A 24,901-nucleotide genomic window follows, 5' to 3' on the forward strand; every position below is an offset into this window, starting at 1 on the left:
CAGTTGACTCGCGCTCGCTTAGCCAATGAAAACACTGCGGCTGCTTGGCCTCATCATTAGTATCCATACTCCACATCTCCCACCTTGAACCTTAGTAACATCAGTCGCTGGCCAGCCTGTCTCTGTCTTGTCTTTAGCAACCGCATCTCATCCACCAACCGCTCGCGGAATTGTATTCCCTAACAACGTACTGTATCATCACGTCATTATATTTAAAGACGACAAATCCTATCACTTGCGACGCGCGGTTTAATTCCCCTAATAAAGCCTCCCCTTCCCTTCCCTGGCGCTGCCACATCCTTCCCCGACCGGTGCAGTCAAGGACCACAACGACGCAGCCCCCGACACAGCAGTCGACCGAGACGAGCTCTGACGAACGACTAGACCCTGCGCCCGAGAGGCTTCATATATCTATTCATAATGGCGGCAAGGAAACTGGCCCAAGAGGTCGACAAGTGCTTCAAAAAGGTCGCCGAAGGCGTGACCGAGTTTGAAGCCATCTACGAAAAGATCGAACAATCGAGTAACCCCGCCCAAAAGGACAAACTAGAAGATAACCTCAAGCGCGAGATCAAGAAGCTCCAGCGACTGAGGGATCAGATCAAAACATGGGCCGCTAGTAACGACATCAAGGACAAAGCTCCGCTGCTGGAGCACCGGAAGCTGATCGAGACGGTTGGTTCCCGCTGACAAAAACGAGCAACTCGTACAAGTTCAATATTGACTCGGTTCTGTGGAATAGCAAATGGAAAAGTTCAAGGCAGTAGAAAAGGCCATGAAGACGAAAGCATATTCGAAAGAGGGTCTTTCAGCCGCCGCCAAGCTCGATCCCAAAGAGCAGGCAAAGGTCGAGGCCAGCGAGTTCCTAAGCGGTATGGTCGACGAGCTGGAACAGCAAATTGAGACCCTCGAAGCCGAGGGCGAATCGATACAAGCGACCATGAAGAAGGGCAAGAACAACACCGCAAAGGCCGAGCGCATCGCCGAAGTCGAACGGGTCATCGAACGACATAAGTGGCATCAAGGCAAGCTGGAGCTCATTAGGAGATCCTTGGAGAACGGTGGAGTTGAGCCCGAGCAAGTGACCGACCTAGAAGAGAGCATTCGATACTATGTGTCGGACGGCATGAACGAGGACTTTATGGAGGATGAGGAGATGTACGAGGAACTGGATCTTGAGGACGAGGAAGGCACCTACGGCATGGGCGCCGACAACGAGAAGAACTCTTCTCTGGATGCGCAATCTGTGCAGGAGGATCTGACAACCGACACTGACCTGCCAAAGACGCTGACGAGGAAGGCGCAGAAGGAAGTTGATCCAGTACGGAGGACGTCTTCTCAAACAAAGTCACCCTTACCCGCTCTCGCAACGCTTCATGCTCCTCTACCAACCATCAGCAATGGCAACTCTGGAACACCAGCTATGAAGCCAGCCTCAGTGCCTTCGAGGCCTGCTGGAGAGGGTCTCAAGTATGCCTCTGCAGCCGCGGCAGCAGCCGCAAGTGACAAGAACAACGTGGGTATTTCCCCGTTACCTCCGCCACCTGGCGCCGCATCTTCAAGCGTATCTCCATTGCCGCAATCTCGAAGCAGCGCTACCAACTCTCCTGCTACATCCTCTGCCCAGCCCGCTTCTCAACAACCAGAGTCCAAGCAGCCCACGCCTGCACCAGCACCTGCTGAGCCCGAACCTGTGCCTACGCCAGCACCCGTGCCAGCACTTACAAAACAGTCTAAACGATCAAAGGCTGCTGGAAAGCAGGTTCTGGTGCCAGAGTCCCCAGCGCCATCAAAGCGTGAGTATATCGAAATCCCGTGTTTGATCCCGATTGCTGACTTTCACCTAGCCGCAAGAACGAATGGCACATCCAATGGTGTCAAGCCTACTGAGGAAGAGGAAGAGTCCATCTACCACTTACCAGCATCATTGCAAGATCTTGTCGATACCTACGAGACTTCAAGAAAACGGCCATACCCCCCTTCCGCGCCATCAGCATTGCGCATGATGACCGCCAGTCAGGCCAGCTGCCCCGATGTTGTGGATGCCGATGTGCCACGAACATACCGACCCGAAGTGCCGGTACCCCCAACAGGATCCAACTTTCCCCGCGAGCCGCTCCCCCTTTTCGACGACCCGCGGTTGTACTCACGCATCGATCCCGACACTTTGTTCTACGTGTTTTACTATAAGCAAGGATCAGCACAGCAATATATGGCAGCTAAGGCTCTCAAAGACCAAAGCTGGCGATTCCATAAGCAGTACCAAACATGGTTTCAAAGACATGAGGAGCCCAAGAACATTACCGAAGATTTCGAGCAGGGAACGTATCGGTTTTTCGACTATGAGAGCACTTGGTTAGTAGAATCTTATTCCTTAATTGTGGTGCTGTGTGCTGACATGATTGCAGGATGAATCGACGAAAAGCCGACTTCAAGTTTGCCTACAAGTTTCTGGAGGATGAGGTCTGATCTTAGATTACCCCTATATCCAACGATCGCCTCTCTTTGGTTTGTGTGAGAGAAATGGAATGGAGCTATGGGTTCGGGCAGTCTGTACTTTGGTTTTGTGACCTCCCGGAGAGGGCCACATTGGGAGCACAGGGAGATAAGAACGGTATTAGCGGCAGCCTCGTCTTCTTTCCCTGTCCTCGCTTTTGTTGTTCTATTGGGACAGGTAAATATGCTACAAGGGTCGTTAGTTACCTCATTTTTTGAGAATATGAAATACGAACCTTTCGAGTGCCGGGCTGTAGCCCTGGACGACAAGACTTCTTGGTATGAAAGCAAATGTGACCGGTCTGTCTGCCTTGTGAATTCTCTGGCAGATAGTCATCAACGAAGACAGGAAGCGGTGAGAAGCCTGGTTTTGGAGAGTCGGCCAATTCTTTTCTTACTGCAGCCTCATAATCGGTTGGCTTTGAGGGCAAAGACTTTGCTTAGTGGCGTCCCGCCATGTTATGTGCCTGCCTTGCTGACACTGTCTCTGGAACTCCTCAATGTGCCGACCAATGCAGTGTCTGCTGCAATACATCCTTGGTAAGGCGTTCCAAATGATAGATTCTCAAGCAACGAACTCAACGACTTGAGGTTGCTGCATTGCTGCCCAAGGACCGAGAAGACGCCGAACTCCGAGAGCTTCTAAGATGATATAACTATAAGAACAGAACCAAATTCGGTAGGGAACCGGATGTATTGTCATTGATCTCAAGACTCTGCTGTTCCCTTTTTTCTATCAGCTATACAGACGCAACACCTCGCGTGAGTTGGGATACCGTTACCTTCAGCAGGGCAATGCTACACTTGTAGCACATTTCACATCATAAGACGACGTGGCTCGCGGAGATGGCAAATCATTCGAGTGGTCGAGACACGGACAGATCCTTGCTGTCCTCAGGGTACAAATGCAACTGCAAATGCAAATGCAACTACTTGTGCTATCTTGAGCTTTCTCTTTACTCATCAAGCCTGAGCTGACATGTGTATGACTTGATTGAGAATGTCACGACACGATAAGTTTCCAGCTCTACTGCTAGGCGAAAAGGCCGTTAGGGAGAGGTGTGTGTTATCATCCGAAGTCAAGGCTAGCGAAATGGATGCATCGGTGGCCTTGCCGCCGCCGATACGTTGCCTCTCCCATATGCACTCGGCACTCCTCAATATGCCTATCAAGTCCTGGCAAGGCAATTTGTTCGTTGGCGTTCGTCAGCCGCCGCATTTGTCGGTGAGGTTTGCTCCTCTACGAATGACAAGCCTGCGGCACAGCGACACAGCTCTACGCTTGCTGACATCCATCACCAAAGTCGAAGGATTCATCTGAGAAGAGTCGCCGCCCGCCCCCAACTTGGTCGGAGTTCGCCGTGAGAGTTGACTGGGATATGAAACCAAACCATTGGATGACAGATCAGGAAGGCTTCTGGAAGACTTCTATGCCCGTCATGCACTCTTAGAGCTTCGCGGATGCAGATCCATGGATACGAGAAAGGGGCATTATTGAGCGGGCGTCAATTCCGCGCAATGAGCGACATGGATTAGTCTTCCTGCCAGGTTGTCACAAGTGAGGAAGGGTCCTGGGGTGGTGATGTGTCCGATGACTTTGTCAAAGACAATGATTTCATGGCAGGCGAACCATTTCACGACTCTGCCTGCACTTGTTGTCTGCAACTTCAGACAGCCTCACTTATACATCCCAAGCTCGCCCAGAGACTTAAACCGCGGTCTGTTGAGATGACCGACAGTGATCTATTCGGAAGATTTCCTGGTGGTGGTATGCAAGTGCCGGAGAAGGATCCGCTAGGTCATACAGATAGACAAGGCGCCCAGACTTGTTCTTGATCAGGCATAGGGACGGTCGCTGATTTTCTTACTGCCCTGGCGCCTTGGGAGACTGCCTCGTCGATTTTTTGAGACATGTCAAACTGGCTGCAATGTCGACTGATAGACGCAGGACAAGTTACACAACGCTGAAGGTCAAACAAACAACAAGTGACCGAATTGTGGGGAGCTGTGAAAGGTGTGGGAGATGGCGGAATGACGATGCCGGGTTTAATTTGTCTGTGCTTGGGTTGTGTCAGACAAATCGAGGCCGTTGAATGCTATTTGCCATTACCTGACAGAACTGACTGTTGATCAATCAACTATCCCTAAAACAACTTTATTTCGCTGCCTGCTGAAGCACGATGATCTGTTCTTGGCTATCAGCAAAGGAACAGCCATTTTATTGGCGCATCTACTGAGGTTTCTCCATAGTGTTGAGGCTCGTGCTCGTGCTTGTGCTCATGCTTGTGAACATCGGGCGGCTGTTTAATGGCTTTGCACCACAGAGATCGACATAACAAGCTGGCCTTGCAGTGATGGTGTAATGCTAATGCGAAGCATCGACTTTAGGCCGCCGCATAAAAGTGCATGATGTGATGCAATAAGAGAAAGAGAATTGGGGAAGAGATCGGATGGATGTAAGTGCAGTGGACTACTAGTATCGTCTCTCTTTTTTGGCATTGTGATGGAGTGACCAACCTGTGGTTGCAGTGAATTGGGTCATAGCTTCTCGGTACGGCACCTCGCCTAGAACACCAAATAGAAGGGCAGGTACGCAGGGGGTAGCTGCAAAGGAGCAGGAGGGGTAACCAGTGCGATGGCAAGTGGAAGTGATGGCAGACAGGGCAGGTACCACCCAAGGTACACTGCATCTTTCTTGTGCAGAGGAAGGTAGCTTTTTCGCCTACAGAGGGTACCTCCTGTGCTGCAGTACCGGCTCTGCCTTGTTGTTCTGCCACCACCAAATCCTCCTCAATTCTCCCTACATCGTCATTTTCAACCTGCCTTCTCTGACCGATAGTCAAGATAGACGAATCCCAGGTCATGTCGATCTAATTCCTCCCGCTACCGAGAGTCAAAAGCGATGATTACATTCCGCGGCTAAACCACACCCTTGCCGTTTCTTGCTGCACCGAAGCTTCTTTGAAAGGTGATCAGGGTCACAAGCACGTAAATCAGTACTGGCCAAGCCAACTTTACCTTTGGTATTGACCGAAATCCGCTGCGCTGGCCTCGCACAGCCCCTATCCTACAGTTGCATACAGCACAGTCAGTGTTCGCTTATCGCTCGTCACCAACTTTGTCTTTACTGTCATCACTGTCGCATCCACTCCCGCAAGCCCGTGCCAGAACTATTTGTTAATTGGTATTCAGCCCCAGCGCATTGCCACGCCCGGTCGCCGCCCAACCGGTAACATCATCACTTACCGATACCAACTGAGCATTTATGGACAAACTAAACAATCGGCTATCATGGCCTTCAACCTGCAGCCAAGACGAATCCCCCAAATGGGTTCCCACCCTTGCTTCTGGCCAGAAGCTTAGTTCCATACCGTCAATTGCAAAATTCCATTGGACTTGCCAGTCTTCTACACACTACTGTCGCGCCATTCACAAGTTCCGTTTAACCCGGAGCTCCGTAAGGCAACCACTTGTTCCTGAAGTCCTTGTTGACCTCCGAATGCGCTACGCTAGCTCCTTTGTTACCGTTGCATCGCCCGCCATCTTTCCCTCTTCAGGACACCGGCCAAGAATGCATCACTCTTGATAGGATACCTACGACCTTGACGTGGTCTCCACGCATACTTGTTGTTGTCTCCATCAAGCTTGACTTTACCCTGGTTCCCACCCAATCGAATAAGTCTCGATTTACTTACACATCACGAGCCAGCATGCGCCAGATGCTGCTGCTTCGCCTTCAATCCATGTCTTGTGTACTGCATACTGCCCCCTTGCGTTCCTCCAATCCTCGGTCCTGGAACTGGTTATCTCTTAGCCGTCTGTCATCTAGCTCACTATGCTCTGCCTTATCGTAGGTTGGTCCGGGTTCCATGAGTTGTGTTCCCCGGCAGCTATCCTGGTCATGCCCTTAACCCCAGAATGCACTCTGGAACCCTGACGACACTTGCTGGGCCCTGCTGCCAGATGTGGCCGCGGTTGTTTGTGTATGTGAGGTCTCTTACAGTTTCAAGTCCATGTTGCCCTTTACCTTTTGTGTATTACACGAGTGATCCTAACCTCGCCTCACTAATGAATGAATGTGCGATTGAGCCTCAACTTGACTGACAACGTCTTGGCTTGTACTAGTGTACTTTCTGCAACACCCCTTCTCTCACATCTCTGTCAAGCATATAACAACCACTCTCGTCCTCTCTTCATTGATTCATCAACCCATCAACATCATATTAATTCCCATGCCACAGACTTCATCTCTTCCCTTCCAAGACCGCCATCAAGACATTACTTTGGTTGCGGGCTATACTTGCATGTTCTTTGTATCACTTACAACCTCTCGCGAGCTGATTCATAACTCATCAGCTCGACGCTTCAAGCACCCGTGCTTTCCATATCCCAGCTGATTGACTGGCATAACAAACAGTTTCTTCAAGAGAAATAAACTGTCAAAATTAGACCATCACCATGGGCTCCAACCAGTGGTACAACAACGGCTGGTATCACGCCTCCTCTCCTCAGGATCAGGTCTCATCACCTGCGGAGTACTTTTCTAGTTACTACCAGTCCCAGCCTATGGCTAGAGATATGAGCTCTGGTGGTAGCTCTCAGGCTTCTACTATTCCGGAGTCACCTGTACCGCGCAGCTACTATGCTCTGTACGGGTCATCGCCAAACAACTACTCTAGCTACCAACAGACACCAGATTATGAGCAGCAGTTCTCTTCAGGGCAGGCCGGGGCCGAGGAGTCTACTATTCCCCGAAGTGAAACGTACGTATAATCTATGATCTAATCATGGCTTGTCTCATTGCTAACTCTCGTCGAGTGGTAACGACTGGCCAGTACAGTGTCTTCACCCTGGCTGTCCTGCTCGCCCTTTCAAGCGGACTGCGGATCTTCAACGTCACTACAAGAACACCCATGCTCCTGAGTCAAGCAAGGACGTCTACTTGTGTGACTACCCTCGATGCGGTCGCTCCCGAGAGCCCTTCCACCGTCGAGATCACTTCCGAGATCATCTCCGTGAATACCACCGTGAAGATATCCAGAAGCGTGGAGCAACTGTCAACGAGGAATGGCTTGAGGGTCGATATGCGCCCTCTAGCTGGTGGCGTTGCCCACGCTGCCTTGTTAGAGTCTACGTCTCCAAGAACGCCTTCGAATGCCCTGGGTGTAAGACAACTTGCGAGTCTAAGCGCAAAGAGAAGCGCCGCAGCCGATCCTGAATTCTGTGAGCAAGGAAACAGCCTTGCACACAGAAAACGCCTACTACAAAACAATACACTCGATGGCTTGAAACTAAAACCGGCTGAGAGTACGTCCACCAAAACTATTCAAAGCAAGAACTTCTGCCATGTATCATCTACCCGTAGGCTGTTCTTCCTTTGGATAGCTCACTGACTTTGGATAACTCTCGCAGTCAACCCAGCTTTGATGGTGAAAGCCTTAGCTGCAGCTCTTGTGTACACACTGTTACATCAAAGGACAACAAAACGACACTCAATTCGTCTTGTTTCCTCACATGCATGCAACCCACCCACACCAAACAAACAACGCTTCTGCAGGATATTCCTGTGCCAGGCATTCTCAATCTTGGCCTTTGCTTCTTCATTCCTGTCACTTACTACCATAAATGTACTGGCGATCTGCAGGAAAACGCCATACGTTGCAGATCTTTTCCCCACTGGGGCGTCTCATCGCGCTGAGGCTGACTTGAGAGAATTGTTCTGGAAGCGGGTAAGGCGGGGGCAGTCTGTGGGGATTATTTCAGCGTGGCTGTATGCACGATGGATGTTTCTGTCATGCTTCCATTCCTTAGATTCCTTCTTTCGAGTTTCCTTTCTTGGATGGATCTACTGGGGTTTGACTGGGGTTCACGATTCAAGTTGAAGGCACCGAGATAAGAGTGCGTGTTTATTGGCGGGTTGATAACGCAGTGACGTTTATGACGAGACATGAGGCCAGCACGGTACATAGAATGAATTATTATATAGACGGCGGGGAGTTTTGTTCTTCTTTTCTCTTTGGTTAGGTAGTATTGTTAGAATTAATGGCGCATTTAGACAAATCATTACTGTACTCCATACATATCTGAACCCACGATAGCCACATTGTGACGCTTGAAGATGGCGATGCAGCTTAACACCTTGTTTTCTCTTTACTCTCTTTAATGTGTCACGTAAGAGCGAATTCCCCTGTCCTGAACTGTACAACAAGGCAAGAGATAAGTGCGTACAATAGTAGGAGATTATCCTTTGCTAGACTATACCCTAGTCGCACTACAAGGTTGTGTTCCCCGCCGTGCCCACGGACGTAGTGTCCGGTTTACACGGCGCCGGATAGTCTCAAAACTCTCCCCATGCCACACTGCGCGATATGGCGCACTGCATTTCCAGCTCGTGACCACATACGTAGCCTGCGGATTCTCCAACCCCGGCTGACGTCTGAGTCACATATGAGCCATAGATCTTGCTTTGTTTCCGATATGTTAGTCTTCCTCAATTGGATCATCGTCATAGTCGGGCATGGCGCGGAAATCAGGCCGCTCTTTGTGCCGGCGCTTCCTCCATCGTCTCCCCTTTTTTGGTTCATATAAGGTTACGGATGGTGTATCAGAGGGTGCACCAGCAGCTAATCTTCCAATGAAGAGTTGAGGCTGGTGGAATTTAAACTCGGCCTGTATCGGTTCGGGCGACGAGGGCTGAGCAATGATCGAGTCGTTGGCATCTGTAGTATCTACCTTTGCGGTGACCTCCGAGAATGACTGATCCTCCAGATCTGAGTCTAGGTCTGTGCCCGACGGTCTTCCCATCTCATCGTCCTCCATATTAAGTGTCTTCCTCATCGATAATGAGCTATCTCGTGACACTGAGGGTGGCTCAGCAACATCGCTTCGCGGTGCCGTCGAGCTTGAGGCTAGTGGTAAGTCCTGAAACGTACGAGGGCGATTTATCTTCTCGAGGTCCAGTTCGCGTTTAGTCTGTTCCTTCGCCTCTTCGAGGGCTCTGCGGGTAGTCTCAGCGATATCGTTATCGAAAACAAACCTTTTCCAAATCTCGTCTTCGTCTTCCGGATTTAGTATCGTTTTCCTGTCAATGTCCTTTTCAGCCACTACTCCATTCTTGTCTTCGCTCTCAGTCAATAAATCAAGCAAGTCTCGAGCCTTGGTAGTCTTTCGTGAATTTGTTCGAGCCGAAAGTACCCAGTCAATTCGGGGCTCGACACAAGTATCCCGTCTATCATGGTCCAGATTCTTAAGTGGTTCGTGAGTCTCTAGAGTAGTGGGGGAAGTTGAGTCGTCTTCTGTCTGTATTTCAGGGAGTTCTGGTTCAGAACTTGGCATCTCGCTTTGTATACTGTCAGGTGAAATAACGCTAGATGACCTGATTTCGCAGGATTGTGGTTGTGGCTCATCAGTTTGGATCAGGGGTCTCCGTCGTGGAGTTCGAGGTTGGACCGGGCTTTGTGTTTTCGAGTGTTGCTCTGATGAGTTCCAGGAGTGGCTAATTCCAGGACTAATGGACCTTGGGGACTCGCTCATTTCTTTAGTTTGAGCTGGCTCTTTCGACGCCATTGTGGCCTTGGAGTTCAACCATGAATTCCACCGTATGTCTTCGGTTGTGATACGCCTGGAAAATCGTGTTGGGGCACCCAGAACAGCAGTGGTACTCATATTCTCTTCCAGGTCAGGTGAACGTATGTTGAACATCGATGGTCGCGTCCCTCGGGTTGGCTGTGGTTGATGTATGATAGGTATGTGAGCCTTTGCAACGAATCTCGGTTCATCAGGTCCCTTTCGCCTATTCAGTTTTTGGGTGCTATTTCCGTATGCGGTACTCAGGGCAGTATTAGAAAAGGCGGTTAGTTTGTCTCGAGAATCAAGACGATCTGGACTGTTGTCGCGCTTTCGGGGCCTTATTGTAGTTCTTATGGGTGCTTGGGTATTCGGGGGTAGTTGGTAAGGCGACATTGTTCCTGGGTTTAGCGATCTGTCTGGGCTCGAATCAATATGAGCAAGGAGGCCGTGCCGTGTGTCAAAACTTCGCACAGAGTTGCTCTCTCTGCTCCAGCGAAGGTTTTGACTTCCGATTTTCATTCTCATTTCGTTGTTAGACAGTCGACCCAGTGTTTTCTTGTTATCGTGGTCATACTGATCGTATATTGGGGGAAGAGATGTGAGATCTCGCCTAAAGTTGGCGGTTCCTTGTGGTCGGGGGGAACGGTCTTTTCGCCAAGTAGAGTTTACCATCAAAGGCTTCTGCGTGTTAACGCCTGTCCAGTCATCTTTTTCAAGCAATTTTCGCCTTTTGGTCGCAATGTCCGGTTCTTGGTGGTCTTTTTTGGACTGATTTACCGGGGTAGGTTCGCCGCCAGGCTTCGGTAATTCAACGTTGATCCCCTGAACAAGTTCGCGACGAGGTGTTTTGCTGGTATCGTTCTGTCTATGTATAAGTTTTCTCTTTGGTGTTTTTTGTTTCTTTGCAGGAGTTGAAGATGGCGAGTAGTGGTCCTGGGGTTGTTGAGGTTGTGACTGCTTGATGTAATCGGGGACAAATGATACAATGTCTAGACCTTTGCTTGATGAGGGGGCATTCTTCTTGGCTCTGGCTTTAGCAAAGTATTGTTTTTGCCGAGCTGCGTCCTTGTCCCAGCCTTTTCGGCGAGAGTGGCGAGCTAGTGCGCCTTCAGTCCAGTTCATGTTCACCAGGAGGGAGATAGAGGCTGGTTGTGGATAAATAAGGCAAGGAAAGACTGAAGAGTCTGTGTCAAAGATTTCTACCTAAGCTCGCCAGAACGTGCTATATTCGTTGAAGGAAGGCACCTGGTCAGTCCTGCAACAACACTACTAATACCTTGGGCGTCATTCGAGGAAGGTCCAATGAGAGACGGTTAGGCGACATCAATCGCCCTATTCCTCGATTCCAACCAGCCAGAATTCCCGACCAATCCCATGTGGATATTTTGGGTATCTTAGTAAGTATGGACCTCCCTGGTAGATAATGGCAAAATTACAGGTAGCGTAATTGTCGATCAAGCTTAGTATCAATAGAGCGAAACAGCGTTGGGCAGGTAGATGGTGTTCTAAGGATGCGCAAAGCCTCATGATAGTAGCACCTAGAGATTTATCAACCAAGGCAAGATTATAGAACCTGCACTAGTATCTCTCTACTTACCTTCGCATTTAGTCGTTATTAGAAAGGCCAATTATAATGCTGTGAGATCAACAAACGTCTGCTAGAACCACGATAGGCGAATGCAACACTGATGAGTCTGATCGGAGACGATTCTATTTACTGGTGTAAGTACATCAAACTAAGAAAATTTGAGCTCTGGAAATGTATAATTATTATCGCTTTCGTCTGTATTATATCATAAATATTATAAAGTGATGAATACTCCAAGATGTATCTGTAACTCACTTACACAAATTGAGGCACAGTGTATTTCGCAAAATACGCCACTCCACACAGTACTCGCACAGGCCAACTAAGCTTCGAGACGATGACAGTGGGGGAGCTCCCTTCAAACCCCGTCCCTGGAACGTGGAGCTGCATTCAACGTCTAGCGCCAAGACGACACATTTCACTAATAACCACGACTATCATTCTGCGCAAGACGAATTCTCTCTATATATTTGCGCTCACTAAACCATCACCATGGCCGACGCAGAGGAAAAGGCCCGCAAGGAGAAGATTGCTGCGGCCAAGAAGCGAGTCCGTTCGCCCCTCCCTCCCTTCTTATTATCACACGACTAACCCATTGCGATTCCAGGTCGAGCAAATGAAGAAAAAGAAGAAGGCCACTCCATCCAAACAGACAAAGACAGAAGCAACCGAAACCCCTCCGCCCGAGTCTGCTGAGGAGAAAGCCGAAGACACTCCTGCGATCGAAGAGAAACCCACCGAAGAACCTCCCAAGAATACAGACAAGCAAGCGAAGGCGCCTGCCAAAGAGGCAAAGAAGCCACTCAAGATTGAAACCAAAGACGAAAACGACAGTGATAGTGATAGCGACAGCGATAGCGAGAGTGATAGTGATGAAGAAAACTCACCTGCCGCTACTCCATCCCTTGCACAGCAGTCGAAATTGAGGTCTACGTCTTTCCGCGCCGGCTCTATTGCTTCAGGAGGGGCAGCATCTCCCTTTAGCCCCGATGGTGAGACTGCGCCGGACATCTACAGAAAGCACCTGGCTCGGATTGAAGAGCTGGAAAAGGAAAACAAGCGATTATCTAAAGAGGCTGCCGATTCGGAAAAGAGGTGGCAGAAAGCTGAGAATGAGTTGGCTGATATCCGCGAGGCTGAGGGTGAGGACAGTGGCAAGACCGGCACTCATGACGATGGCCTTGTGGATAGCTTGGTGAGTAATGGGTCTATTGTCTGCTCTTTAGCCCGCTAACCCTTTCGCAGAAGAGCCAAATGGCCGCACTCGAACGTCAAAATGCTCAGCTCCAACAACAAGTGTCGCGTGGACCTGGTCATGGCCATCGCCAGTCCGTATCAATGGCCACACCACCAGCGGATTTCAAGGCTGAGTTGGAGGCCAAAACAGCGACCATTGAGTCCATGGAAATCGAGATTTCAAAACTTAGAGCCCAGGCCGAGCGCCACGCCAGCGGATCATCATCGGAGAAGGAGCAGGTCACTGCTCTCGAGGATAAACTTGCGCGTGCTGAGGCCGCGGCAGGCAAGGCTCAACGCGAGCTTCAGGACCTCAAGCGCAACCTTGAGAGAACAGCAGAGAAGGCAGTGCGCGAGGGTAGCGAGCGGACGAGTGCTGAAACCAAGGTCAAGACTCTCGAGCATGAACTTGAAGAAGTGAAGAACGCGCGTGACGAGCTTGAGAAGAAGGTCGAAGCTCTGGATAAGAAAGCCACTACACTTACCACATTACACAAGGAGCAAGATTCTCGTCTACAAGCAGTTAAAAAGGAGAAGGAGAAGGCGGAACATCAGGTCACTGAGTTGCAAGAAAAGATTGAGAAGCTCGAAAGTGAAAACACCAAACTCAAGAGCCGCAAGTCTCTAGAAGGCGGTGGCGGATTGGACGATGAAGGCGTTGACGAGCTTGAGGACGAGGAACGTCAAAAGCTCGAGAGGAAGATCCGAGCTCTCGAGAGCGAGGTTCATGAGCTTCGAAGTGGAGCATGGATTGAAAAACGTCGTGAACTGGAGGCAACCAGCCCAGGTTTCCAAGATGTCGACCTCTCGGGACACGCCATATCTCCGACCCATCGAAGGAAGTCCGGCGCTGGTGGAATCGGTGATTTCTTCACAAGTGGCCTCAATGCACTCGCTGGAGGTGGTGATGATGAATTTCTCGAGGACGATGACATGGACTTTGATGAAGATGCGTTCCGCAAGGCGCAAGAGGAAGAATCTAAGAGAAGAATCGAGCGGATTAAAGAGATCAAGCGGTCACTCAAGCATTGGGAAGGCTGGAGGCTGGACATTGTCGATATCAGAAGAGGAGGTAATGAAGGCGTGGGTGAGATCTTTGATGTTTAGTTGAACGTCGTTATTTGCGATGAATATTGGTGGAATGAGCTCTAAGAGGATGGGATATACTAGAATAGAAATATTCCGAGATGATATGGACAAGTTATTGATGATTTACTTGACTTAAGCTCGCATTATGGTTATGTTCTTGTGTCTTAGTAGTGCCTGGCCCTACCCTATGTCAATCCATCCGAGATGTTAATCAAAAAAGACGTGACTTTTTAACGGTGGTCGTTAAATTATAGTAAGATCTAGTATTTATAGATCGGTGCCGTTTTAGTCTTTGGTTTCCAAAGACAGAAATAAAACAACGAGCAAGGCAACAGAAAAGTTGTTTTTTAAACATGAAGGTATAAGAGCAAATAACCCAAAGAGTGCGGTATAAGCAGCAGAAACACTTCACCATTCTGTCTCTTACTAATTCCCCGAGGGGGAGAGATCGATACCATTTCTGCCATTTCGCCTAAACAATACGAATTTGTCTCGGCATCTCATATCTTTTGTTTTCTGTTCGGACGATGACCGTAAGGCAATATGTTGTCCCCGATGACGGCGCGGAGAGTGGATACTCGACCGGAGATCCGAGACGGACAACGGAAATGCGTGCCGCGCCGAGATGCAAAGCTCCGTTGCTTGTTATTCCCGGTGAAGTCTGTCTTGATTTTTTGAGGTATTGGACTGGCAAATATATATTCATAGGGCTGTTCAAGTTGAAAGATGTTGTCTAGGTCACTATGTTAGTAAAACATCATTAATATAGTATCGTGTGACGCATTCCCTCGGGGATAATAATACCGAGATGAGGCAAAAACGAGAGCGGCTGTCATGCACGAGATACAGTGCCTAATCCAAAGCCAAGAAAGACATGATCCACTAAAGCGGGGGACTCAATGCGGAGCCCATCTATGCTAGCGTAAACCGTCAAGACCGGGACTGGGACTGGGACTGAGACTGGCTAGAGGCTTTTTCCCTCTGCTTGCAGCTCTTGATGAGGTGCCCCAGCTCGGTCAGGTACCGAGCCTCATCAAAAAAGAACCTGGCAAGAAGAATGCTCGAGACACGCCCTGACTGTTTGGGGGGAGACAATGGAGTTTCTGCGCATCCAAAGACTCTAGAAAAGTATCGTGAGATTGAACAACAGAGCGTAGGTTGAGCTTCATATGGACGGGAACGTCATATGTATACACTTTAGATAGAGGGACGATAAACCCCTGTCATAGCATGCGATTGTCTAAAAAGATCATGTCAGCCATAGTTAGTTATTTTCCCGCAACATCCGTCTTCGGAAGGCCGTTGTCGGCAGAATGAAGATGAATATCCTTTGAGTCCTTTTTATCTATCTCGGCTGAAATCCCATCTTTGCATCATCATCTTGTTCTTCTTTCTTCAGCAGCTTCAACTCGGTCGCAGAATTTATTGTCCAGAAAACTACGTTTTGTAAGTGCATATTTCTATGTCATACCTAGCTTTCATGAGAGGTCAGCCACAAAGAGCTGTCATGATACATATCGTCATGGACCAAGAGACGACACTGTCTTTCTCCTGCTCTCTGATTTCTACATTTTGTCAGGACCTTATTCTTCACACCCCAAAAGAAAGAGGCAGTCCTCAAAAACACTCAAAACATAGATCGTCTCATGCCTTTTGTGTTCCCCTCTTCTAGTACTGCTTCTTACTCGCGCAACTGCAACTAACACCTGATGATTCCCCCAGCTTCAGACATTCACATTCACGTTCAACTAGCGGCACCTCTTTTGATCAAATTCACCCCGTCTCATTGGGGGGCAAGGTCACATTAACTTACCCCGTATTCTTAACATCGCATCGCATCGTCGGTTTTCCTCTCGGTCGCCGCCACAGTAACCGGCTACTTCCTCGGCTGTCACTGTAAAAGACCCCAGACACCTTCCTGCCCCGACCCTCCGATCTCCACCTCCGAACCCCAAACTAAACGCCCCTCCCCGCGCTTGTTTTATTGCTGTTGCGTTGCAATACAGCATCCCAACCAAAGGAAGGTCCTTCCTTTAGCTCAAGTCAATCTTCCGGCGACGATTCCCGAGTCCGGTTCCCGTTCTCGTGCCGTGACCCTTCTTCTCAACTCTTTTATAAACCTCCACCCTCTTCTTTTTCTTCTCTTTTCCTGCCCACCATGCCCGTCGCTGCTCTCGCCTCTTCCGTCTCGCGATCTCTATTCTCGTCTTCCTTGCGCCGTGCCGCTTATACTCCTACCACTATCCGTCCTGTTCGCGCTTCATTCGGTGCTATTCAAACCATCTCCCCATTCGCTGTCCGCACAATGGCTTCCTCTATTCAGAAGATCAAGGTCAAGAACCCCGTCGTCGAGCTCGACGGTGACGAGATGACCCGCATCATCTGGCAGGTCATCAAGGACAAGTTCATCCACCCCTACCTCGACATCGACCTCAAGTACTATGATCTCGGTCTTGAGTACCGTGACGAGACCAACGATCAGGTCACCATTGATGCTGCTGAGGCCATCAAGAAGTACTCCGTCGGTGTCAAGTGTGCTACCATCACTCCCGATGAGGCTCGTGTTGAGGAGTTCAAGCTGAAGAAGAGTAAGTCCAAACCCGTTCTGCGTTGTCTTAGTTCGCGCTGCGTCTTGCTATTCCCCACCACCAATCGCAACCCCGCATGCATGAGAACATGCAGGAGAAGCGACGCGAGGGGCAATGAGCAGAAACATGGCGAATCAGACAAACAGTAAGCTTGATAAAATTGAACATGGCTAACTTGCATGTCCAGTGTGGCTTTCTCCCAACGGCACCATCCGAAATGCCCTTGGCGGTACCGTCTTCCGTGAGCCCATTGTCATCCCCCGTATTCCCCGTCTGGTTCCTGGCTGGAAGAAGCCCATCATCATTGGCCGTCACGCCTTCGGTGACCAGTACCGCGCCAAGGATGCTGTCCTGCCCGGTCCTGGTAAGCTCTCCATGGTCTACACCCCCGAGGGTGGCCAGCCTGAGGAGATTGAGGTCTTCCAGTTCAAGGAGGGAGGTGGTGTTGCCCAGACTCAGTACAACACCGACGAGTCCATCACTGGATTCGCTCATGCTTCTTTCAAGCTCGCCATTGACAAGGGTCTCCCTCTCTACATGAGCACCAAGAACACTATCCTCAAGAAGTACGATGGTCGCTTCAAGGACATCTTCCAGGAGATCTACGACTCCACCTACAAGAAGGAGTTCGAGGCCAAGAAGATCTGGTACGAGCACCGCCTCATTGACGACATGGTCGCCCAGATGATCAAGAGCTCCGGTGGTTACATCATGGCTCTTAAGAGTGAGTTTTCCCACTTGGAATAGCTGAACACTTGTTCGGTTATCCACGTTTCGATGCATAAGATCGATACTAACAGATTTCCAGACTACGATGGTGATGTCCAGTCCGACATTGTCGCCCAGGGTTTCGGCTCTCTCGGTCTCATGACCTCTGTTCTCATCACCCCCGATGGCAAGACCTTCGAGTCTGAGGCTGCCCACGGCACTGTCACTCGCCACTACCGTGAGCACCAGAAGGGCAACGAGACCTCCACCAACCCCATTGCCTCCATCTTCGCCTGGACCCGTGGTCTCATCCAGCGTGGTAAGCTCGACGACACCCCTGATGTCGTTGCTTTCGCCGAGAGCCTCGAGCAGGCCTGCATTGACACTGTCGACATCGACGGTATCATGACCAAGGATCTTGCCCTTGCCACTGGCAAGTCTGAGCGCAAGGACTATGCCACCACCAACGAGTACCTTGATGCTGTCGAGCGCCGCCTCAAGAAGACCCTCAAGGAGAAGCTGTAAACGTCTTTACAATGATTCTCAGACTTCCCCTAATCACTCGATACCTTCCGCTTCCGCCTTCTGGTCTCTTTTGCAACTCCAAGAGCTCTCTCTCTCTAAGCATCGGCGTCGAATTTGTTGTCACCATCTGAATAGCATCTCACTCCAGTAAACCACAAGAGCCTCACCTCTTGTGGCCTCTTGCCCGCCCATCTTCTCAACAGAAAGAAGATGGCGTTGTCAAGTGCATTCATGCACCGGAACCCGCTGCAAGGCCACATGCAGCGAGCTAACGATTTATGAAGAACGTTCCTCCATTGGCATTATGGTTGGGTAGGATGTTGGGCTTCTGAATATGTGAAGGCAAAGATATGAAAGGAGGATGTCAGCATGATACATCCTGCATAGTTCAGGGGAGTAGATGCGATGTAGATAGAAAGCTTCTTGCTCTTAGCACATAGATACAACGGGATACCCAGCCCTGCTTTATAGTTTTTCGCACTTCACTTTCCCTGGCCCTTTGACATTGTGACTCCCTGATCCCCATAGTACACTCTTCCTTAGTTCCCCTTAGTCGCGGAGTAACGGAATCATAACACGAGCTTGAACAAAGCCTAAAGCAAATCTATTGGATCTTGTTATCCCTGCACCTCATTCTCTCACATGTACAGTACATCATCGCACAGTTGCTCCTTCTGCCGCTTCCTCACAACGCCTCATTTTTCGTTTTGCTTGCTATCAAACCTCGGTAGTTGTCCGTAGCTAGCATAGCCGACACCTAATCTCCAAAAATAATTCCCTGATCGAGACAAAAAGAAAACAGCAATAGCAAAAGAACTCCCTTATTTCTCCGTCCCACCCCTTCCAAAAACAAAATGAACCCCGGATTTCCTCCCCGTAGAGTGCCTCGGCTTAAGCCTGCACGTGTACACATAAGGAAATGGATCGTGTAAAGAGGGCTGATAGTGTGAAAATGAATAGAATGAAAATGATACCCGTATAGCCGGGTCGTTCCGGTCGAGATGGCCCTCGGTTGGCCGGAAGGGACACCGTGAGTTGTGGAGGCATGCGATTGCTATGCCGGGCTTTGGTTGTTGCGTAGGTACAAATGGATATCTGCGAGCTTCATTCTTGATTTCGATAGTAATACATGCCATGGTGTAAACTTTTACCATGTGGGAGAGCCACTATTCTCGCTCCGAGCGAGATCTTCCAAAACAAAACTTCCTAGAACTAATCTGCTTGAGCGACAGGAGCCTCCTTTTCCTTCTTTGGCTTGCGCGCACTGGGTGTCCCCTCTGCTTCGCTCTTACGCTTCTTCTTTGTCGGCCTTGTCGATGAGCCGCGGGGCTTGTATCCCGTGTCGTCTTCGTTATTTCTCTTGCGCTTACCGCGGCTGATGGGCGTTGAGGCAACGTCTTGCTCCTCGTCCATGCTGACATCAACATCACGCTCTGCTGCGACTGCGCGAACGGCTGCGCTGACGCGCTTACCCCTAGTGCTTGCCCTTCCACCACGCTCACCTCGTGAGCCGCGCGTCTTGCGCCCACCGGTATGACCACCCTCATTGTCGTCCGCATCACCGTGTGCTTCGCCGTCTTGGAGGAATATCTTGGGGGCATGTTTACGCAGCCAATTCGTTACACTCGTAGGGTTCTTGAGATGCGGGTGTGAGAGGTGATGGTTGCCGGGATGTGCGCGAGGAGCGAGCGTGGGGAGGTGCTGAGTGCCGTTGTCGAGAGCCATGTCGATATCATAGATGTAGTTGTCAATGTCATCGGCGGACAGGAAGTCGGCTGGGAAAGCTTCGCCATCCGCAGCCTTCAATTCGCCAACGATTTGCGGTAGTGTCTCCTTGGCGGTGCCGAATGTCGAGTGCGGAACGGTCTTGACGAGATCTTCGAGTCTTTTTCTGGGGGTGTCTTGACGTAGGTTGTATTCTTCATCCAGGGGCAGGACAGGCGCTTTGGAATCTGATGGAGGCTGAAGGGATACCTCGACCTGCTTCTCGGGAGGAATCTGTGGGGAATTGTTGATATCGAGTAATAGATCCAATAGACGACTGTTGATAACACAGTTAGCATCCCATTCCGCAATTGCGTAGCTAAACCTGGGAGATGGCGTACTCGTTCTCTACAGCCAGGCGCTTGACGAGCGCCGCGGCCTTGTCCTCTTGCTTGTGTAGCTCCTCGCCGTCATGCATCTTTTGGTCAAAGACGATACGCATCTTTCTATACTTCTTCTTCCAAGACTTGTAGCCGGCGCGATGGCGAGAGGCGCCCTCGGTCTTGATGGGGGTCTCGTCCATGGCGAGGGAGAGAGTGAGGCGCGACCGGGATGCGTAGATATCGTCAATGAAACGCGCAAAGATTGAAGTTCGGTGGGGGTGGTTGGTGATGACGATGCGCGCGTTGTGTTTTGTTGTTGATAAAATTGGGAATTGATGATACTCGTGATGTTGACACAAATGGAAATAATGAAAGTACTAGGCAGGGTTTTGCCAATAAGATTTGTTGGTTTGGGGCCCGGCCTTGCGCAACCAAGTTCAGAGACGAGAAACAGGTGGTGTTGTTCTCGGATTAGATCGGTACGTACCTTACAGTAGCTCAGGTACAACCCCCAAGCTGGTATGGAGCTGGCCTGACAGCCCCAGATGAGCTACGTAACAGTATTCTCGGTTCAACAAAGAGTATTAACAAGATTGATAGCTCATTTATTTTATGCATTTGTTATAAACTGGTACATTCAGGTTCCAAGTTGAGGTATATCTCTCAAATACTTGCTGGATCTCATATTACAGTGAATCTAGGCATGGAGTCCAGGGTAGATGGACCACCACAACATGTTTCTCGGATTGGCCTTTGGCCTTCGACTCTGTTAGTTTGTTCTCCAGGCCCTGAGGATATTGGAAAAATTGACCACTAGAAGCATGAGACGAGAATAGTAGGCCATTTTATGATCATTAGAGTATAGTTCTTAGACTACTTATATGCCCTAAGATTTAGGACGCCATTTTCCCGCTACTATCATGATGCTACCTCCTTCCCTAACGTGACCAGCTCGTCTTTGATGAATTCTGCAGCATTCACCATTTCTGTGCTACCATAAACAACCCTCTTCTTCGCTCTGTCACCTCCTGTGCGACTCACCCACTCCTGCAGGTTGCCGTACTCATCCATGCTGCCACCACCAACTGTGAAGACGACAGCTTCGCTGAAGCCTTGCCGCCTTTGGCCAAAGCTGGCAGTTTGGCCAGGTACTTGACCAGGCATACCACCCGGCGCGCTGGTGCCTCCCGATCGCACAGCGCTAGGAGGAGGCATAGTGCCTCGAGCGTTGGCGGACCGAGGGTCATAGTAGAGGAAATGTTCTGTTTTGGCGATGGCAGAAGAAGAGGCAGAAGAAGGGTCCATGATGGACTCAACGATCTTGGTAACAGTAAAATCACGATCAGCGGGAAGGAAGTTCTTCACACCACTGATAAGACTCTCAAAGTTGGATGACAATCCGGTGGGAACTCCTGATTCCTTGAGGCGGTCAGTGAGACGCGAAGACATCGAAGAGAACCGTCCAAAGAGATCCGATGTTTGAGCCGGTTGAGGGGTGTTGTTATTGATAGTGGTAAGCTGTGTCATCTTGGTAGTTGCGCGAACCTGTCGAACATAGGGCAGACATGAGACATCCGCACCAGCTTCTGAGAGAGCCTTCTCGAAGCCCTCGAATTCTTGTCGATTAACTTCCTGCTCAGTGCTCAAGAACCAGATGATGAACAATCGCAGTTTGTCGACAGGTTCAGTGCCTTTGTTGTCGTCCTTGATGATCTCCATAATCTGGGCCTTAGTTTGCTTCACAACGTTCTCCTCCAACTGAAAGTAGTTGTCGAGCTGACGGTCTTTAATACCTGTCAACAAAGCTGCCAATATGTTCATGTGCATATCCAGAATGCCCTTGCGTTCTCTCATTTCGGGAAGCAGTGTTATTGCCGCCTTGAGATGTTGAGCGCTGGCGCTAGTGTCGGCTTGGAGGTCCTCGAGATCCGTAACACCAGTTTTCTTTGTGATCGCAGCTGTATCCTCTTTGTATTTGGTCAACTCAGCATCGATATCCTCCGCCACTTGGGGGAATGGACTGCCCGCATTCTTGGCCCAGAAAAAGTCGTTTGTTGTAAGATCGTAGCCCTTCTTGGTAGGCCCCTTTGCCGGATTTCCTTCTTCCGCAGGAGTTTCAATAGTAATGCGATTTAACTTCATATTGAGAACGTCGTGAACCAGACTCTGATATGTCCAAGAATGGGACAGCATCGGTATCAAATCAATATTTCTGTCGAGAAGAATGAGAACAGGCCGAGAAGAGTGAGTGCCGGATGATGCATTCGGTCTAGGTCCTGAAAAGAGGTTTTCCTTGGAGTTGAGAATATGGTCTCGAAGCTTACGGTCAAGTCGAGCAGCGACCATCTCAGCAGCAGCGCCTTTGGGGCACCGAATAATGGGAATAACACCTGTTAACATGTCAGCACGTTGTTTCGACAGACTCTCGACACATGACATACCCATGGTGGCGATCACACTAAAAAGACCGCTCACGATCTTGTCCACTACTCGGTCGAGCTCCTCATCGCTGGTGGCTGCACTGTTCAATGCCCAATATGTGTGCTCCTTTTGCATACCCAAACTGAACAAGTCTGGTTCAGCCACAATAAAATTTAAATACTGATCGAACAACTGAGCAATGTGTTCGGATGTGCCTGTTGTGGCTGTCTGTGTTGCAAAGTCCTCGAGAAGCACACGAGGGAGGGAGGAGAGGAAGTTGATGTAGGCGGGAGTGTATAGTCCTTTTTGCAAGTCGGAAGTAATGGCCTGCAGGTTTTGCGCATTCGGCTCGAGGAGGTAAATGACTGGGACATCGGGGATGGGGTGCCTTGAGCCGCCAATATGCCTGCACCGCCAATGTCAGTCTTGTATTTCTTTCATCATGCTTTTGACTTACATGTGCATCGTTACGCCCATAGCGCGCAAGTCGCTGACACGCATTACGCTGCTGATAACATCTCGGCCAAGATCGTCAAAGACCAGGACTTTCCAGATGGGGTTGCCATCGGCGTCGAGAATGGGTGCGACAGGAGCAAGTAGACCGTTAGCATGCGCCTCGTCAGCTTCGGAGGATTCGACAGTCTCGTTCAAGTTGAGCATTTTCTTGAGCGACGCTAACGAAGACATTAGCGAATGGCTAAGAAGCCCTTATATGACGGAACAAACCTATTTGGCGATCGCGAAGAGAATTGCCTTTTGTCGCCATTTTGGCGATGACGTCGGGGTTAAAGGAAGAGTGGGATGTGAAGTTCAGAAGATCGGACTGGCGGGACTGTTGAGAAGCTCCTAGGTACGGCGCGCAAGCTGGAAGCACGGACTGAGATTGGATGTGGAAAGTGCCACGCAGCCACAGCGGCCTCGGGTGTCAGAAAAATTGGTCGTTGGTAGTACAAGAGACGAAATGAGTAGGTCACTTTATGCCACTTAGATCATGGCTCTTAGACTACTTATTTCTGTCTCCTAAGACTTAGGAGATCATGTTTTCTGCTACCCACTAGTCCAGCGGCCTGCCCCTTGTAACTCGGCAGGCCCAGCAGGCCAGCACCGTTCGAATTGTGGAGCTTCCTTCCTTATGAAGTTATGCCTGATATTGCGGACTCATGATAGCATTTGGTGCCTGAAAATTGGGGCCAGACTCTAACACGTCCAGCTCCATTCAATTGCGAGCTGCCAGGGACTTCTTTTCATTCTCTTTGATCCGACGACACCTCATCAACCCCATCATCCATCGCGACAAGACGTTGTGCCGGCGCTCAACTAAGGCGCATTTAAATACCAGCGTCGCTTAGTATTCCGGATTCGATTCTTTTCGTGTTCATCTTTCTATTTCTGCGCGTGCATCATCGCCTCGCACTGGCGAACTGACGGGCCGCCCTTGTACTGTCTTTGTCTTCGTCTTCTACCTCCCCCCGACAGGTCACGCCCACGTTCGATAATGTTGTAAACACCACGCGACTTGCGCAATACACAAATGGGATAGGATCTCTCTGCATCTTTTGGTAGGAAGACGGATAAAGCTCCCGTATCGAAGGAACTGTTTCTGAATCAAAGGGTATGCCCAAACTTGACCCCGTTCCCTTTCCCTATCTGCACCAATCAATCACTTTTACCTCTGTCGCGTCATTCTGCATGGCTCGACCACCCCATCAAAATCAAGCAGCAGTATTGTATCCGTGATTTCTCTATAACAATGGAAACAACCACTCGGGCTCTGCAGCATTTAAATTGCAAGCCGATGAGATGGTGACCGTCATGGAGACTGGCTTGGAGATAAAAGCTCCTCCGTGTCGCCTTCTAGGAGCAGAAAGCTGCAGTGGCTGGGTAACCAAGACGCCCATGTGACGAAATCTCGGTGTATACAACCTGGCCAGCTTAGAAGCAACGCGAACGCGAATCTAAAAAAGCCGCGACGCAAGTGTTTTGATGATAAAAGAAGCATCCAGACAAGACCAAAAGAAAAAGGCGTTTTGACTGATGATCATCGTCTCGCGACGTTGCAGCATCAGTCAAGCTGCTTGCGTGGTACAGGGGCTGGGTGATAACGATAACGCTCCGTCCAGCACCCTCAGCACCAAAGAGACCAACATCTCAGGGACCATTCGCGCTAAAATGCGGGTGCACACGCATCTCAAGAAACAGTGGCTCCACCATCAAAGACTTCTCCAGAATGTCGCAAACGACAAGTCGATTCCATTTTTGCAGACAAAGTTACTGTAATGGCGAGAGTTTAATTTTGGTTCTGGAACTTATCTTTTTATCCTTTTTTCTTGGGCTTCTTTGTCACCACCCATGACAGGCTTTGTCCGACAGCAAGACACCTATTTTTGACTGCTGATGAGGTGCTGGATGGATGCTCTTTATCATCACCTCACGTCCATAATCTGCGTCTTGCTTCTATTTTTTCTGCCGCTTCTTCTTACTTATCAAATACCAGTTCTCACTCACTTTCCAATTCTTTTTTTGCTGGCCTTGCTGATGGTTCTTTTGATTCCTCTAGACTACATACAGATTCATATTCACCTTGTCTTCTTGTT

General features: G+C 49.7%; 8 protein-coding genes across 8 annotated transcripts; 5 read left to right on the forward strand and 3 right to left on the reverse strand.

Annotated features, from left to right (window-relative positions):
- Window positions 1-420: 420 nt before the first annotated feature.
- Window positions 421-2,469, forward strand: FPOAC1_003541 (uncharacterized protein; the record flags this gene model as incomplete). Its single annotated transcript, XM_044848101.1, has 4 exons — window positions 421-675; window positions 743-1,796; window positions 1,848-2,355; window positions 2,409-2,469. The coding sequence occupies 4 exons, from the start codon at window positions 421-423 to the stop codon at window positions 2,467-2,469; spliced, it is 1,878 nt and encodes a 625-aa protein (XP_044714017.1).
- Window positions 2,470-3,496: 1,027 nt separating this feature from the next.
- Window positions 3,497-3,947, forward strand: FPOAC1_003542 (uncharacterized protein; the record flags this gene model as incomplete). The annotated part of the gene is made up of 2 exons (XM_044848102.1): window positions 3,497-3,721; window positions 3,801-3,947. 2 exons carry the CDS (start codon window positions 3,497-3,499, stop codon window positions 3,945-3,947), a joined length of 372 nt encoding a protein of 123 aa, XP_044714018.1.
- A 3,007-nt stretch (window positions 3,948-6,954) lies between these two features.
- On the forward strand, window positions 6,955-7,714 carry FPOAC1_003543 (uncharacterized protein; the record flags this gene model as incomplete). The annotated part of the gene is made up of 2 exons (XM_044848103.1): window positions 6,955-7,259; window positions 7,315-7,714. The coding sequence occupies 2 exons, from the start codon at window positions 6,955-6,957 to the stop codon at window positions 7,712-7,714; spliced, it is 705 nt and encodes a 234-aa protein (XP_044714019.1).
- Window positions 7,715-8,976: 1,262 nt separating this feature from the next.
- On the reverse strand, window positions 8,977-11,187 carry FPOAC1_003544 (uncharacterized protein; the record flags this gene model as incomplete). Its single annotated transcript, XM_044848104.1, has 1 exon — window positions 8,977-11,187. The coding sequence occupies one exon, from the start codon at window positions 11,185-11,187 to the stop codon at window positions 8,977-8,979; it is 2,211 nt and encodes a 736-aa protein (XP_044714020.1).
- Window positions 11,188-12,145: 958 nt separating this feature from the next.
- On the forward strand, window positions 12,146-13,996 carry FPOAC1_003545 (uncharacterized protein; the record flags this gene model as incomplete). Its single annotated transcript, XM_044848105.1, has 3 exons — window positions 12,146-12,202; window positions 12,261-12,848; window positions 12,899-13,996. 3 exons carry the CDS (start codon window positions 12,146-12,148, stop codon window positions 13,994-13,996), a joined length of 1,743 nt encoding a protein of 580 aa, XP_044714021.1.
- Window positions 13,997-16,136: 2,140 nt separating this feature from the next.
- FPOAC1_003546 (uncharacterized protein) lies at window positions 16,137-17,799 on the forward strand (the record flags this gene model as incomplete). Its single annotated transcript, XM_044848106.1, has 3 exons — window positions 16,137-16,566; window positions 16,754-17,290; window positions 17,375-17,799. 3 exons carry the CDS (start codon window positions 16,137-16,139, stop codon window positions 17,797-17,799), a joined length of 1,392 nt encoding a protein of 463 aa, XP_044714022.1.
- Window positions 17,800-19,011: 1,212 nt separating this feature from the next.
- On the reverse strand, window positions 19,012-20,086 carry FPOAC1_003547 (uncharacterized protein; the record flags this gene model as incomplete). The annotated part of the gene is made up of 2 exons (XM_044848107.1): window positions 19,012-19,840; window positions 19,905-20,086. 2 exons carry the CDS (start codon window positions 20,084-20,086, stop codon window positions 19,012-19,014), a joined length of 1,011 nt encoding a protein of 336 aa, XP_044714023.1.
- A 718-nt stretch (window positions 20,087-20,804) lies between these two features.
- FPOAC1_003548 (uncharacterized protein) lies at window positions 20,805-23,073 on the reverse strand (the record flags this gene model as incomplete). Its single annotated transcript, XM_044848108.1, has 4 exons — window positions 20,805-22,276; window positions 22,328-22,713; window positions 22,765-22,981; window positions 23,034-23,073. The coding sequence occupies 4 exons, from the start codon at window positions 23,071-23,073 to the stop codon at window positions 20,805-20,807; spliced, it is 2,115 nt and encodes a 704-aa protein (XP_044714024.1).
- Window positions 23,074-24,901: the final 1,828 nt, after the last annotated feature.

This window comes from Fusarium poae, chromosome 1 (genome assembly GCF_019609905.1).
Source record: "Fusarium poae strain DAOMC 252244 chromosome 1, whole genome shotgun sequence".
Lineage (NCBI taxonomy): Eukaryota > Fungi > Ascomycota > Sordariomycetes > Hypocreales > Nectriaceae > Fusarium > Fusarium poae.